The sequence below is a fragment of the Hyperoodon ampullatus genome (genome assembly GCF_949752795.1).
Source record: "Hyperoodon ampullatus genome assembly, chromosome: 3".
NCBI lineage: Eukaryota > Metazoa > Chordata > Mammalia > Artiodactyla > Ziphiidae > Hyperoodon > Hyperoodon ampullatus.
The window spans coordinates 103,072,924-103,088,075 of NC_136916.1; the positions used below are offsets into that span (position 1 = coordinate 103,072,924).

Below are 15,152 nucleotides of genomic sequence, written 5' to 3' on the forward strand. Positions count from 1 at the left end.
GGGAAGCCCTAACTACAGGGTTTTTGTAGATGCCCTTTATCAGGTTGAGGAAGTTCTCTTCTATTCCTAGTTTGCTAAGAGCTTTTTATCTTGAATGAGTGTTAGATTTTGTCAAATTCTTTATGTCTATTGAGATAATGATGTGGTTTCATCCTTTATTTATATAGCTTATTACATTACCTGCTTGAAAATGTAATTGAAGTCTATTATTGTTGAATTGTCTATTTCTCCCTCAATTTTGTCAATTTTTGCTTCACATATTTTGGTCTCTGTTGTTGGGTGCTTTATGTTTATAATAGGTATATCTTCCCCCAAAATTGACTTTTACAATTATAAAACGTCTCCCTTTTTTCTTTTTTCTTTTTTCACTTTTCCCCAAGTGTTTGTTTTCTTTGAAATCGAAGTATAGTTGGTTTACAATATTATATTAGTTTCAGGTGTACAGCATAGTGATTCAGTATTTTTGCAGATTACACTTCATTATAAATTATCACAAGATAATGGCTATATTTCCCTGTGCTATACAATATATCCTTCTTGCTTAGGCATTTTATACATAATAGTTTGTCTGTTAATCCCATACCCCTGTCTTGTTCCTACCCACTTCCCTCTCCCCTTGGTTAACCACAAGTTTGTTTTCTGTATCTGTGAGTCTGTTTTGCATATACATTCATTTGTATTATCTTTTAGATTCCATATATAAGTGATATCATACAATATTTGTCTTTCTCTCTCTGACTTGTTTCACTCAGCATAATATTCTCAAGGTCCATCCACATTGGTGTAAATGGCAGAAGCTCATTCTTTTTTATGCCTGAGTCCCTGGGCTTTCCAACCCTCTGTGTAGCAGTGTGCTGCCCCATCAAGCTACAGAAATGCCTACAAACCTCTTCTTTCATCCTCATTTCTTATCACATGAAGAAACAAACACACTTTTCTCTTAACTGTCATGAGTATCTCTAGTAAATGCAAAATATTTCAAAAGAAAAAAAAAGAGAGGGTGAGAGAAAAACAAACTCTGAAATTAGACCAGAAATATTGAGGAAAATGAATTCATTCTTCACTGAATCTAGAATTGGGGAGTCATTTCTGATTGGGTTTTTGTTCCCACACCTTCACCTCATATCCACATGGGATTATCTTCCTCACTGTCTCTGTGTCCAATAATGTTCCAGAGAGTCATTAATAACCACTTCCTGAGCACCTGCCATGGGCCGGAGGACACACTGCAGAGAAATACCTCCTGCCTGTAATTCACTCTTCTCTCATCATGTGCACTTGGCATTTTTACACAAAAATGGAATTATCGTTACCTCATAACCTGAGTGTTTTCAGGGCTTGTTTGTAAGCCTTTGCTTTAGGCCTAGATCACAATCTTTTCTTAGCATGTGTCCAGACTGATATATAAGCACATCTGCTGTAAATGAAAGGACAGCTCATTAGAAATCGACCACCAAGGGAAAACCCTGATATTATTTACACATGGAATCAGTTCCCATTCTGCTGGGGCCACAGATGCAGTTCCACGAGGGCTGGGTCCATTTCCCCCTTCCTCTTCTTAGCCTTGGCCTCTGAAAGGCTCACTGGTGTCCCCCTCTCAAGGAGATGGGAAAATGAAGGGTCATTTTGTCATCTGTGGAGGTTTGTGATCTCTCTGTGTTGAAAGGATTTATTTATAAAATTTGTTTGGAAAATTATGACAGAGGGAGTCAGACGGACACACATACAGGATGGGAGGAACACAACAGAGAAAGTGAGGGAGATGATGCGGATGTTTAGACAGAGAGGAAGGATGTTGAGAGATGGGACACTAGGGGAGAGGCAGATAAACAGAGGCAGGGCACACAGAGGAAGGAGAGAGAGATACAGAGAGCAAGGGAGACATCAACAAATAGGGTGGGGAAGCACACACACAGAACACATGGGGTGCCTGCACACACACAAACATGAAGAGAGAAACACATGCAGAGGTATCACAAAGATGCATGGAGAGAGACAGAAGACAAAGATGTAGATGGGGGAAGAGACCTACTGATGAAACCCCTTCCAGCCAATGCTTAACCTATTCCAAGAACGTGTGATAGTCTAAAAGAGCTATGGGTTAATAAGTTTATTATTTATAAACGTGTTTCCACTTACGAAGGAAAAATGATGGCAGACAGCCAAGGGTCATTTCCCTTGATTTATGAAATGGCTTTAAAATTGAATCAGAAATTCTCTCCCTTTGCTCTGTTTGTCGGCAAACTACAATTTGTGGTCGTCTGTACAGCGACTAGCCCAGGCAGCAGTCCATGTGCCCAGCATGGGGCAGGGAGGAGCCAGGACCTAGTGGACACTTGTCAGAGCCCTGTTGGGGACCCACTGCCTGAGCCGTGTCCATATTTGTGGTTTTAGTGGAAACAGCCGCACAGCAGCCCCTGTCACCCTGCCGATAGAAGAGGTCCTGCAGACCTTACACGACTTGATTGCCTACTTCCAGCCCCCGGAGGAAGAGATGCAGCATGAGAACAAGCAAAACAAGCTCCGCTCACTCAAAAACAGACAGAATCTTTTCAAGGAAGAGGTAAGTCCAAAACGTTACAAATTGAGATTCTCTTTGTGTCCAGAGCTAAAGTACCCCCAATGACTACAATTTAGCTTCGTCTCCATGCGTGCACGTGTTTAAGAAAGAGACAGAGAACAAGAGAGAGAGGAAGCTGGAAAGAAAAGGATTCACTGGAAGCCGCCCTTCCCTGTAGGCACCCCTGATCACATTAGCAGCAAACATTGTCGTGCTTGTACGTTGGCACGTTCAAACCAGATTAATTTAAAGCCTCAGTGTCACCTGTGTATCCAAAATTCATCTTCCGTAAATCTCAGCTATGAGAGTATGGCATTGGCTGTGATCACCACATTTTGGAAGATGTCACAATTACCCTGGAAACTTGTTGAAAAAATACAGATGGCGAGGTTCCACCAAATCAGAAATGCCTGAGGAGCTGGTTTGAGAGATACAGATGCTGCTATGTCTTAAGTCGAACGCATCTAAGTCACTTGGGATGGGGCCCGGATATAGGGGAAATACTAACTTGGGACTCTAGGGACCCTGGCCCTAGTTCTGGCTCCATCCCTGGCTGTGTGTGTCCTTAGACAAGTCATACCTTTTCTGAACTTGGACGTGATGATTTGGCACTAATTTGAAGGTCATGGTCATATTCCTGCATCCCCCCCATTCCTGGGGACAGGGCTCGTCCCTTGGGCGTTTCCAAAGTTGATGGCGTGGGAAGTAGACCCCGTCCCTACCCAGCTTTCTGATGTGAGCAGACTTTGGCTGGGGGAACATTCTGTGTGCCTTATAGATCTGCTGAAACTACACTTAACACGTCCCTCCTGCTGTTTAAGAACAGCTGGGTACCGATATTTTTACAGGGTGGCATAGTATTGTAAATTAGCTGAAAAGTCGTTTAAAATCCTCTTTTAGTCTTATTGTCTCTAAATTCCACCTCTTTTCAAGGGGATGGGGAGATGTCTTGTACATCTAAGAGAAAAATAGGTCCTATATCCAGGGCTCTTTCTGGGTGAGTCAGAATCATTTCACGCCTGACACAGGGCAGGCGTCTGTGAGACTCATTCATGCTCCCCCTTCCTCAGGCTGTCCTTGGATTGAGTTAAACACGTGGGGAGCAAAGCCGTCAGAGGAGACTGCTGATACTCCCCAAATGGATGCTCTTTAGGTCTCTGAGGCATAAAAATGCATGTTTTGTTTTGGGGAGGAAAAAGCAACATCCAAACTGGCACCATGAAGGTCTTTTTGCATATTAGCATTATCAGCTTTAAAAGGTGAATGATATTGGAGAGGAAAGAACAAAAGGGATCCCATGATCTTAATCAAGTCTTTTTACTTTTTGCCCAACTCACCTTCACAGGGAATGTTGGCCCTTGTGTTAAACTGCATTGATCGCTTAAATATCTACAATAGCATAGCACACTTCACAGGGATTGCCAGGGAGGAGAGTGGGATGGCCTGGAAAGAAATTCTGAACCTCCTCTACAAATTGCTGGGTAAGTACATACCCAGAGCCCTCTCCCTGGGAAGGTGGCCAAGGGTGGTCTGTAGGTATTTCCATGGGACAAGCTAAGACTGTCATCCAGCCTCATTCTTTGGAAGCTTTTGTTAAATCATTTGATTCTAAGCCAGCCATTCATTCTGTTAACTGGTAGATTATTGTACTTTCCAAACTGACAGCAAGATGTCAGCAAGTAGAAGCAAATAGTGATCAGTTTTGCCAAAACTACCTGTGAAACCCTTAACAGTCACACTCCCCGAACCTCAATTCTTCATCTTTAAAATGAGGGAGCAAGACAAAAATACGTTTCAGGTACCCTCCAGTTCTAGACCTTTGACACCTGCAGTTTGAGGATGTTTACCCTCTTCAGCTGTGTACCCTTTCACTGTCCACCTGTTGAGCAGTCATGATTCCTGCTGCTTTGGCCTGTTCCTTATTTCATTTTGGTGGAAAGAAAAAGGCAAAGAGTAGGGATGTTCCAGCATCCAGCCTTTCTTTTCACAACTATGAGTGTAGGGTGACCTTCCGGTGCCTGCTGTAACTGATGCCATCACATGGGCCCAGGCTGCAGGAGGAAGACAGCATCAGCCTCTGCAAGAAGGTGGCCACCAGTAATGGCTCAGCCATAGTAACATGGCAGCATTTTAGTACTTTGCTGTGATGTAAATGTCCCATTGAGAGGAAGTCCTTGGAAAGCTGAGCAGGCCAGAGGGGAGGCCAGAGAAGTCAGGTTAGACTCATTCTCCATGTCAAGGGTCAGGCTGATTAGATTGCCACTTTATTTAGTGACCTCATAAAGTCTCTTCCAACTCTCCCATTTTGTAGTGATGTGGCTCGAACTCAGTAGTAATTATTATGATAATAGCTAACATTTGTTGAGTTCTGTATGCCAGCCAGTAGAATATCTCTTTTTGATCCACAGAGCAACACTGTGGGGTGTAGGTACTATTACCAATTTATTGATGAAGAAACAGATGCTCAGAAATGCTCATAACTTATCCAAGGTCACGCATGTTGTAAGTGATGGAACTGTTTTGAGCCCAGACAGCCTGACCCCAGAGCCTCAAGGTTAATCCCTTGCTGGGGCCAACCCGAAAAGTGGGGTAGGAGCTCAGACTGATTTCTGCCCTCCAGTGACCGTGGAGGTACAAAGCAGAGGTCCTGAGGAAGACATTTCCTTATCCAAATACCTTACAAACATCTGTCAAACCCGTAGTCTTTGAAAGCCAACAGCATGAAGAACAGGCTACTTGGGGGCCAATCAACTTACATGGACTTATTCCAGAGTTGCATCTACAGTACAGGCCTATGGGGGGAAGGTTACTTGGTCTAGACAGGTGGAAATCTAATGACAGCATATTCTCTCTCTCCCTTTACAGCATCACCTACCAGTGGTCCTCAGATAACGAACAAGCATCAGAATCAGCTGGAGGGCTGGTTAAAACACAGATGTTGGGCCCCATCCCCAGAGTTTCTGGTTCAGTAGATCTGGGATAAGGCCAGAGAAATTGTGTTTTTAACAAGTTCTCAGGTGATACTGACATTCCTCTCCAGAGATACACTTTGGGAACCACTGTCATGTACTGATGTGTTTTAGATATTTTAGAGTTTCATGTTTTGTTATTACTTGCCTATTAGTTTAACCAGCCTTTTCAGTTGTGTTCATTTGGATGCCTTCCTTTAGCACTGAAGAATAGCAAGTCTCTAGCTAGATTTAAGAAAACATTAGAGGAAATTGAATTCTTAAGCCAGTAACCAAGCAGATATTATTTTCTTGCTTATCACTATCTGGAGTAATTTTATTAATTTGTGTGTATATTGTCTCTCTCTCCTGTTTCATGAAGGCAGGGAATCTGTTGTCGCATTCCCACTGCTTTATTCCCAGCAAGTAGACAGATGCCTGGTACACAGTAGAATCTCTGGAAATATTTGAGTGAATGGTAGATTTTTTACTCTCCAAAATGTAGAAACAGGCTTGTATCAAAGGGCTTGGGAGGGGAAGAGTGTTACTCTATTCTTTTTAGTTGCTAAGCAGGTGGAGTATTGAACAGCACCCCAAGTTCTCAGGCCCATCACTGTGCCCTTTAACCTGCATGATCAAATGTGTTCTTGTTCACAGCTGCTCTCATTCGTGGAAACAGAAACAATTGCGCTCAATTCTCCAATAACCTTGATTGGCTAATCAGCAAATTGGACAGACTAGAATCTTCCTCAGGTAAGATTTGACAGGAAGCATAACTGGAGAAGGTGGGGTTTTTAAATTTCTGTTAAAAAAAGAGAAAACAAAGTTGAATCTGAACAGTTCTTTTTTCCACTGGATTGCAAGCAATCCTCAATAATTACTTCAACGAAAAGAAATATAGAGTCCTAAATTCTCCTGGCACTCTTATAACTTTATTGAACAACTTTAACCCATGCTTCAAATACCTTTCCTTTTCTGCTTCATTTTTCACTTTGTGCCTTCATCTCCACCCTCTGGGTTATTGACTTGCCCTCTCCACACCCCAGGGTGCTGGTCCCCTTCTAACTGCTACTTGGACTGTTATTCTCTGGGTCTGGACGTAGTGCTCTCAACTCTTTGGTTAGAAGCAGGTCTGAAGGATGACCAAGAACTTAGAGGAAATGATAATCCTCATACCCCCTGAATCACCCTTAACATCCTATCTAGAGCTCTTCTTGGTGACTCCCAGAGAATTTGAGCCAAGAAGAGTGGTCATTGTTGGTAAGTGACCATGCCCTGAGGCTCTGCAGTTTGCTTCCCCAGAGATGAGAGAACATGAAAGGTGTGGGCCCCCATCTGGGAAGCTAAAAGATTTTTAATGCTCTTTTCATCATTTAGAGATGGCAGGAGCTTGGACAGGCCAAGGCAAGGCTCCTCCAGGACCATCCACCTGACTTCTTCCAAAGCCTCTGTTTTCTTCAGTGCCTCCACCCATGGGCCAGACTACATTTTAGGGTATTTATGAAAACCTTGAAAGAAACAGAATCAAGAGGAATCTTCTCAATAGAACCAATAAAGATACTGGCCAACTACTTCCCATGCATTTCCACCCCGGTGTTAACCCTGTAGGTGCTAGGCTCCAAGGGCACCTGTTAGTTTTTCTTCAACCTTCACTTAATACAGAAAACCATCCAGTGTGCCCAGGAAAGGGGACAAAGCCAGATAGTCTTTATTTGTGAGCTTATAGTTTACTGACATACCAGTGCATCTAAAATAAAAATTCTGGGATGATTCCTAGAAAAATTCTTATTCAAGGAACACTCAGACTATTTTCTAAATTACTTGAATGACCTTTAGAATTCATAGTAAACTAAGTATCCCATTTTCTATCTGTTTTTAAATTAAGTATTGCTCGGTTTGATCAAATTAAGAATTCTATTTTAAAGCTGCTTCTCTATATTTTGACACAGAAGGATCCTGTCTTTGTCCAGGAAGAGGGAGATGGGGTTAGTGATGAATAAACTCACTTCTGAATTACAGACTGGTTGGCCCCAGAGGCTCCTGAAGTGAGCCATCTGAGGTGGCTCCATTTTTCTTCTGGCTGGAAGTATTTAATAGATTCAAAGAAATGATGATACTCTGTTCACTCAGGATGGTCCTTTTATCCTCAGGTTTCTAATTATAGTCAGTTCTGCAGATTATTTAATGTCCAAATGGTTTTTGTGGTATTCGTGTAGGTATCTTGGAAGTTTTGCACTGCATCCTGATTGAAAGCCCAGAAGCCTTAAACCTGATAGCAGAAGGCCACATCAAGTCAATCATCTCCCTGTTGGATAAGCATGGGCGAAATCACAAGGTGGGTATAGAAAGAACCCCAAACAGTGATTGACTTTACCTGGCTTTTCCCTTTCTGCCGCTTAATAAGTGTTCTGTGTTACTGAGAGGATGTTGACTACTCTCTTTCTTGGCTCTGATTTAAAATAATAATAAGACTACCTTTGGAAACTGAGGTCCTGAAAGACCCTTCCTCCCTAGGAGCACACTCCGAGCCAGTCACGCTGGATCTTGGGTGGTCCCCTCAGTTTCCACCAGCTTCCCAAGCCTGGCTCATCATTACCCCTTAACCCGCAGCTGGCTGTGTATGGGGCTGCTCAGCTCCATACAAGGCCAGCTGCAGGATTCGTGCCCACCCTCGGGTCTAAGAGCGTTAGTGGTGAAACAGCTAATACCAAGCTTTATAAAGAAGCTGTACAGAAATCAGATTTAGAATAATGTAGAAAGTCTTGGCAACATGGCATGTTCTTAAATGAAATCAGACTTGCCATGAGTCAAACCAGGTGAAGTAAATGGATCTGCATGAACAAGCCGGAGGGGGCAAGCTGTGGGGCTCTCCCTCTGATACAAAACAGGTGTGTGACCTTGTGCCCCAGTCATTTCAGCTGTAAAATGGAGCCATCGCCAGCTCACTTGTGAAGGTGGAATGCCATATCAAGTTTTTCTGAGGTCTCTTAAAGTTCTAACATCTCCATTTTTATGCCATTATATCTCTAAGACACAATGATCTCGGGAAAGTCTATTAAAATATATCTTATCCTGACCCTTCGACATCTGCCCCATATATGGGGGTTGCTGTGATGACTTGTTAACGAGCAGGCAGGTACTCCAAGGCTGAGGGGGTGCATTTCAAGAGCAGATGGCATAATTGGGTGTGAGGGATGGCCGCTGGGCTCATGTGGAGTGGAGAGAACCCAGCTTGGTCACTGGCCCTCTCTGCTCACCATCAGCTGGGGGCACTGCACATCGGAGACATGTCTCAGGTGGTCCAGGAGAACAAGCCTCCGTTGCACTGCTTGGATGATATGTATCATCTTTAGGAAACAACAAAAAAAAAGCTGTGGTCTTTAGCATCTGTGAAATTGCCTGGCAAAGAACAAAAAGAAATATATGGGGTCTGTAATTGCTTTTCCAAATGTGGTAAACCAAAAGCAATCATGAGGCTCCTGCTTCAGCCCAGCTTCGCTATGTTCCAACATGTTCCTTCCTGTCTGCAAAGTGTAATGAGGGTAATTGATATGCACCTGAGTAACCTGTGGCCTGAGCCATGAGCTATGGGCACTTGTCAAGAGGAGCCCTTAGACAGGAAATTTGCCCTCATTTCGTTGCTCCCAGGGCTGCTTTACAATCACACCACAGAACACACTTAGTAAATAACCAGCTTTGCGATGGCTTCTTTCAGCTTTTCCAGAAACCATCAAAACTGTATCTTCAAAACTTAGTTCAGGTGCCACCCCCTCCATGAAGCTTTTTCTGAATCCCAGTTGGACCTGATCTCCTCTCCGCAATCCTTGTACAACTGTGCACACTGTTACATGGTGTTTTCACTCTGCCTTTCCTTATATTACATGTATACTTCTCTCAGAGACAAGTTCCTTTACAGCAGGGACCTTGTAAACCCCATAGTGCCCAGCTCATATGTTATACACGACAGGCATTTAATACATGTTTGTTGAAGGTGTAATGAATGAATTAGAGGAATGGACGTGTAGAGACAGAATCTACTCCTGTCTCATTTTGATTGATTGGATGGCAGCTCACATATACGTACAAGTCTCATCTCATCCAACAGATGGCTATTAGTAGTAAGAAACACACTTACTATGTTGGTAGCACCAATGTTATTGGGTAAAAAGAATTACTGAAAATTATAACAGTTACCCTCTAATTTTCCATGGAGTAAGCATGTAATAATAAAAGTAAAATATGCCCTTTTCACCTGTCCCCCCCCAACCTACCTTACTCCAAACCTGCTCAGTGTTATCACAGATTAATATTTTTTATTATCTTCTTTGTTTCACAAGGATTTGGAGCCACCTATGAGAAACATGCATGGTAAAATAGTAATATCATTGGTCCTGAGAAAGTATAAATCAGAACTGAAAAGTTAACCTGGGGTGGGGATTTGGGGCAGGAGGGGGTTGGTGCAGAAGAGAGCACAGGGAAGCAAACCATTAACTCCCACAGACCTGCTACAGTAGCTCCATGAAATCACCTCTGAGTTCCCAGGCAGCCAATGTAGACACGTTCCCAACCACCCAGTTCACGCATCCACAGCGAGAACAGAATCTGTTCCTTGGGCAGCAAAGCACTCATTTCTCAAATATACAACTTGACAAAAAATTCACAGAATTAAGTACATTTTGCATTTTTAAAAATTGTTTTTATAGATAAGTCTGAGGACAAAACTGCAACAGCCAAATGATATGTCCATGGATGTACAATACCTATTTCTTACCTTGAAAGCAGAATTCCCACAGGAGCCTGTGTCTGGGGTAGTGAGTAATGGAGATTAAAAGCACAAGAGAGGATCTTAGATGAAATGTGGTGTCATTGATGAAAATGATTACAACTAAGCAGCAAATGAACGCCACAAAGTGGGCCAGGGAAATTCTCAAGTTGGGCTAGTGTGCAGATTAGAGAAGCCTAGTTCCTAAGACAGACAACCCCAAATTCTCACAGCGAAGTCATTGTCTGAGGCCGGCCAGTGGGAGGGCTCCATGCTGTGGTTGTTCAGAAACACAGGCTCTTTCTGTGTAGTGGCTCCACTGTCCCCCAGGACAGGACTTCACACACTGTCATGTGCTTATGAATCTCTTGGGAATCGTGTTAAAATGAAGGCTCTGATCTGGTAAGTCCAGGGGTAGGTCTGAGCATCTGTACTTCTGGCAAGCTCCTAGGTGATGCCAGCACTGCTGGATCCCAGATGGAATAAGGAGACCCTTGGAATTTGTAATCCTTCCTTGGATCTCCACATCCAGCTGGAAGAGAGAGGGAGTATAGGGGCTAGGCCTGAAACCAGTGTACATCACATCCACCACTTTCCACTGGGCCAGAACTCAGTCACATGACCCCACAGAACTGCAAGGGAGGCTGGGAAATGTAGCCTCTCTGTGCTCAGGACAAGAAGAAGGCAGAGTCTGGTGACCACTGGGCAGTACCTGCCACAGCCAGCCACTCATCCCAGAGGTCACTGGGATGCTCCCTCTCTGTCAGAAAGTACAGATGACCCCTAGCACTGTGTGCATGTCCCCCATGTGGACTTGCCCATCTATACTCCCTTCACTTTTTTTTAAATTTTATTGTAGTATAGTTGATTAACAACGTTGTGTTAGTTTCAGGTGTACAGAAAGTGATTCAGTTACACATATACACATATTCATTCTTTTTCAGATTCTTTTCCCATATAGGTTATTACAGAATATTGGGTGGAGTTCCCTGTGCTGTGCAGTAGGTCCTTGTTGGTTATCTATTTTTTATATAGTAGAGTGTGGGTGTTAATCCCAAGCTCCTAATTTATCCCCTTCTCCACGTTTCCCCTTTGGTAACCATAAATTTGTGTTTGAAATCTGTGAGTCTGTTTCTGTTTTGTAAATAAGTTCATTTATATCATTTTTTAAAAATTAGTTTTCACATATGAGTGATATCATACGCTATTTGTCTTTCTCTGTCTGACTTACTTCACTTAGTATGTCATCTCTATGTCCATCCATGTTGCTGCAAATGACATTATTTCATTCTTTTTATGGCTGAGTAATATTCCATTGTATATATGTATCACATCTTCTTATCCATTCCTCTGTCAATGGACATTTAGGTTGCTTCCATGTCCTGGCTATTGTAAACAACACTGCAGTGAACATTGGGGTGCATGTATCTTTTTGAATTATGGTTTTCTGCAGGTATATGCCCAGGAGTGGAATTGCTGGCACCCTTCACTTTTAAAAGAACCCATTTAAACTTTTTCAGAAAAGGGAGTTTGCCTCTATTTCCCATTTTACCCAAAGAAGTGCCTTCTAGAACAAAGCCTGAATGATGTCAGCACAATCTTTATGGCATCATTTATTTGTAGGCGACATACTACTCCCTTAGTCTGTGTGCTTTTCACCGAGCCTTTTTTCTTCTCACTGTTCCTATTGTATGTGGATTAAGCTCTGCTTTTCTTCCGACGGTGACAGCAAGGCTCCTACAGCTGTCACTCCAAGGCAAAACAGATGAAAATGTGCGATAGGCTGGATGATAAGTATTTCATTTCCTGGCCATCTATGGCTCTTTTCTTAGAGTGGGAAATTATCCTCTGGATTTCCAGTGCCACAGTCAATATGCTTCATGGAGTGGTAATGGTGAGAGTCCTCCGTAAAACTGCCTTTGGGGTTCTTTTCTGCTTGTCCCGTAATTGTGCTTTGTATTTATCTGGAATGAAATTGACATGCAGGGAGTCAGGTAGAAAATTAGTTTGTGAGAATTATGGATACAAATGCCATCAACAACCTGAAACCATCCAACCCCACCAAGCCTTGAGTCTTCGGTGGTCACTTTGTGAGACTGAACTGCGGCTGCCCCCTCCCTGTCAGCCCAGCCTGCCACAGTCCTGGCCATTATTTAGCCACTGCTGTTTGCACAGTCCTCCCCGTAGGGGAGAGAGGGAGGAGAGTGCCTGGCCCAGCAGTTTGCTCTGCCACAATAGAAACAGAAAATCTGTATGAATGAGGATGCAGCACGAGGAGGCAGGGCAGACAGGCCAGCACGTGGCAGAAGCGGCCAGAGGCTGTTCCCACTTCCCAGGTGGCTGGAGAACGATGTGGATTAGGAACAGCTCACGATGGGTCTGGTAGATTCAGGGGCCGCCTGGTTTGCTTGCTCTTGTGGTTTGCTCTCACCCTAAGGGGGAGAAACGGTAGGTGAAATGTTTTTGAATCGGGATTTCTAGGAATATAAGGGTATCTTAGTGGACTTTGATAGTATCACAGCAAGAGACCCAAGACTCGGAATCTGCCCTGCTCTCCTCTCTACCCCACCCACGTGAGTCCCAAGCCTGCTACGAGCAAGGGACCGTAGCCAAATGGGAATCGCAGTGTGTTTCAGGAAGCACTGTATGAATGCCTACTGATCTTCTGCAGAGGGCCCCCGGGGCCAGGCAGGAGCACGAGTGTCAGCTTGAGGCCCACGGAGGGCCTGCTAGCACCTACCCTGAGAGGAAGTTGTGCCTGGGTTTTGTGCCCTAGGTGACTCACCTCTCCCTAGTCCTGGCCCTGGCTGGGATATTAACCTAGACAGTCTGTCTTCAGAGCTTGGACTCTTACCCACTCTAATAGAACAGTGACCACAGGTGACATCCCTAGTTTGGAGGGATGGGGCACAAGATTAGGGCAGAGCAGTTAGAAAGAAGCCCAGCCTCATTTTCCCGAGGGGCAGCAGGCTCCCGGGCATCACTCACTCATGCCTGGTGAGACAGGTGCAGCTTTCTTGACTCTAAACAGGTCCTCGCACCTGTCACCTGGCCCCCACCTTCACGAGACCTGCTTCCTTCATGTGCTGTGGCCATCAGGTCCTGCCTGCTGTGCCCTCCCAGTGGTCCTAAGGTCTGGCGGCGTGTGTCCTGCTGCAGGTTCTGGATGTGCTGTGTTCCCTCTGTCTCTGCAATGGGGTCGCAGTGAGAGCCAACCAGAATCTGATCTGTGACAATTTGCTGCCCCGGAGAAACCTGCTCCTGCAGACGCGGCTCATTAACAATGTGACAAGGTAAGGCCACCACCGTCATTCCAAATGCCCATCTGGTCCTCAGAAAGGAAAGGAAGAGGGCTGATCTCAACTCCAAAGCCACCTGCCCATCATTTCTGTGCTGATGCAGCCGCGTAAGATGAGACCAGGCAAATGTGTACTTTTTTAGGGCCTTGTACTCCACTCCCTCCAGCTGAGTTTCTCAAACTTCCAAAGGTAGAGTAAATATACCATCTGAGGGCTAAAGAATTTGGCCTTGAGAGAGGGGTCTACCATGTTTTATATTAAACATTAATGCATCTCTTATACCTTCTTCCTAACATATTTATTTTTATTTTGCTGTACCAACTTATTTTTCTAAAAATCTTTTAATAGAGAGGATGTCCCATGTTGAGACCATGATTTCTTGTGTCCTCTGGCACATGACCATTTACCCCAGGGCCATCTGTGAAGGCCAGGATGAAGCTCACAGGCCCATGCAGAACCCTGGCCTACTGGTCCATACATGCGGCCACATGGGAGTCATGAACTCACTGGGCCTGGACTAGGGAGCAACTTCAGCAACTTTCCACCTAGGCCCGCTCTCTACCCTGCAATGTGAGAAAAGAACCTCCCCTCAGAAGTGTACAGCAGGCTCTGGTCTGCAGGCATCACACAGACTTTCTTCTGGGTACCAGTCTGGTTTTTCCCTTGTGAACCCAAAACTGACATAGCCCCAGCCCAGGCCAGTGGACCTCTAAGAGTAGTATTCCAACCAGGACAACTCCAAGTGGTTTGTGCCAAGCTTTTTAACCATTTTTGCTGGATACATTAAAACCTCTATCCCTTAACAAAGTTGCATAATAGTGATGTCTCCACACCCCTCTTCCACCTTTTTTGTCATCAAGCTTGAATTTTTTTTAGCTTTATTGAGGTATAATTAACAAACAGAAGTGTAAGATATTTAAAATATACGATGTGATGGTTTGATACACATATGCATTGTGAAAGGATTCTCCCCATCGAGTTAATTAACACATCCAGCACTTCACACATTTACCTTTTTTTTTTTTTTAATGAGAACATGTGAGTTCTACTCTCTTAGTGAATTTCAACTATACAGTACAGTGTTATCAACTATAGTCACCATGTTAAATCCTCAGACTTTATTCATCTTATAAGTGAACGTTTGTGCCCTTTTACCAATCTCTCCCTATCCCCTCAATCCTACCCCTGCTCTCTGGAAACCACTTTTCTGCTCTTTCTAGGAGTTGGACATTTTTTATTTTTTTATTTTTTTAGATTCCACAGTTAAGTGATACCATGCAGTATTTTCTTTCTCTGTATGGATTATTTCTAATAATGACTTCTTAATACTTTCAAGATGCCATTGTTATTAATAAGGCCTAGGGGGAAAAGCTGATGCTATGAAAATGGTTTGGGGGTGCTTAAACCAATTTACCAGAAGATGGAACTTGAGTAGGTCAGTTCTTTCACTTAGAGAAGGAAACAAGGGTTTGTAATCATACAACTCTGTATGATGTTTTCATCACCTTTACCTGTGGATGGCACTCAGTAAATGTTGGTTGCCTTGAATAGAATATTTAAAGAGATATCCTTTATATTTTATA

The 15,152-nt window shown here is 43.7% G+C and overlaps 1 protein-coding gene across 3 annotated transcripts in view; it reads left to right on the top strand.

Annotated features, from left to right (window-relative positions):
- The window catches only part of RYR3 (ryanodine receptor 3), a gene marked incomplete at both ends in the record, with an annotated part of 580,399 nt that overhangs the window by 316,593 nt on the left and 248,654 nt on the right, over positions 1 to 15,152 (top strand). For all 3 annotated transcript variants that reach the window (XM_079701083.1, XM_079701082.1, XM_079701084.1), the window contains 5 exons: positions 2,395 to 2,563; positions 3,906 to 4,041; positions 6,166 to 6,261; positions 7,725 to 7,843; positions 13,430 to 13,563. In XM_079701083.1, coding sequence (XP_079557209.1) covers positions 2,395 to 2,563; positions 3,906 to 4,041; positions 6,166 to 6,261; positions 7,725 to 7,843; positions 13,430 to 13,563 — 654 coding nt within the window. The remainder of the gene's footprint in view (positions 1 to 2,394; positions 2,564 to 3,905; positions 4,042 to 6,165; positions 6,262 to 7,724; positions 7,844 to 13,429; positions 13,564 to 15,152) is intronic.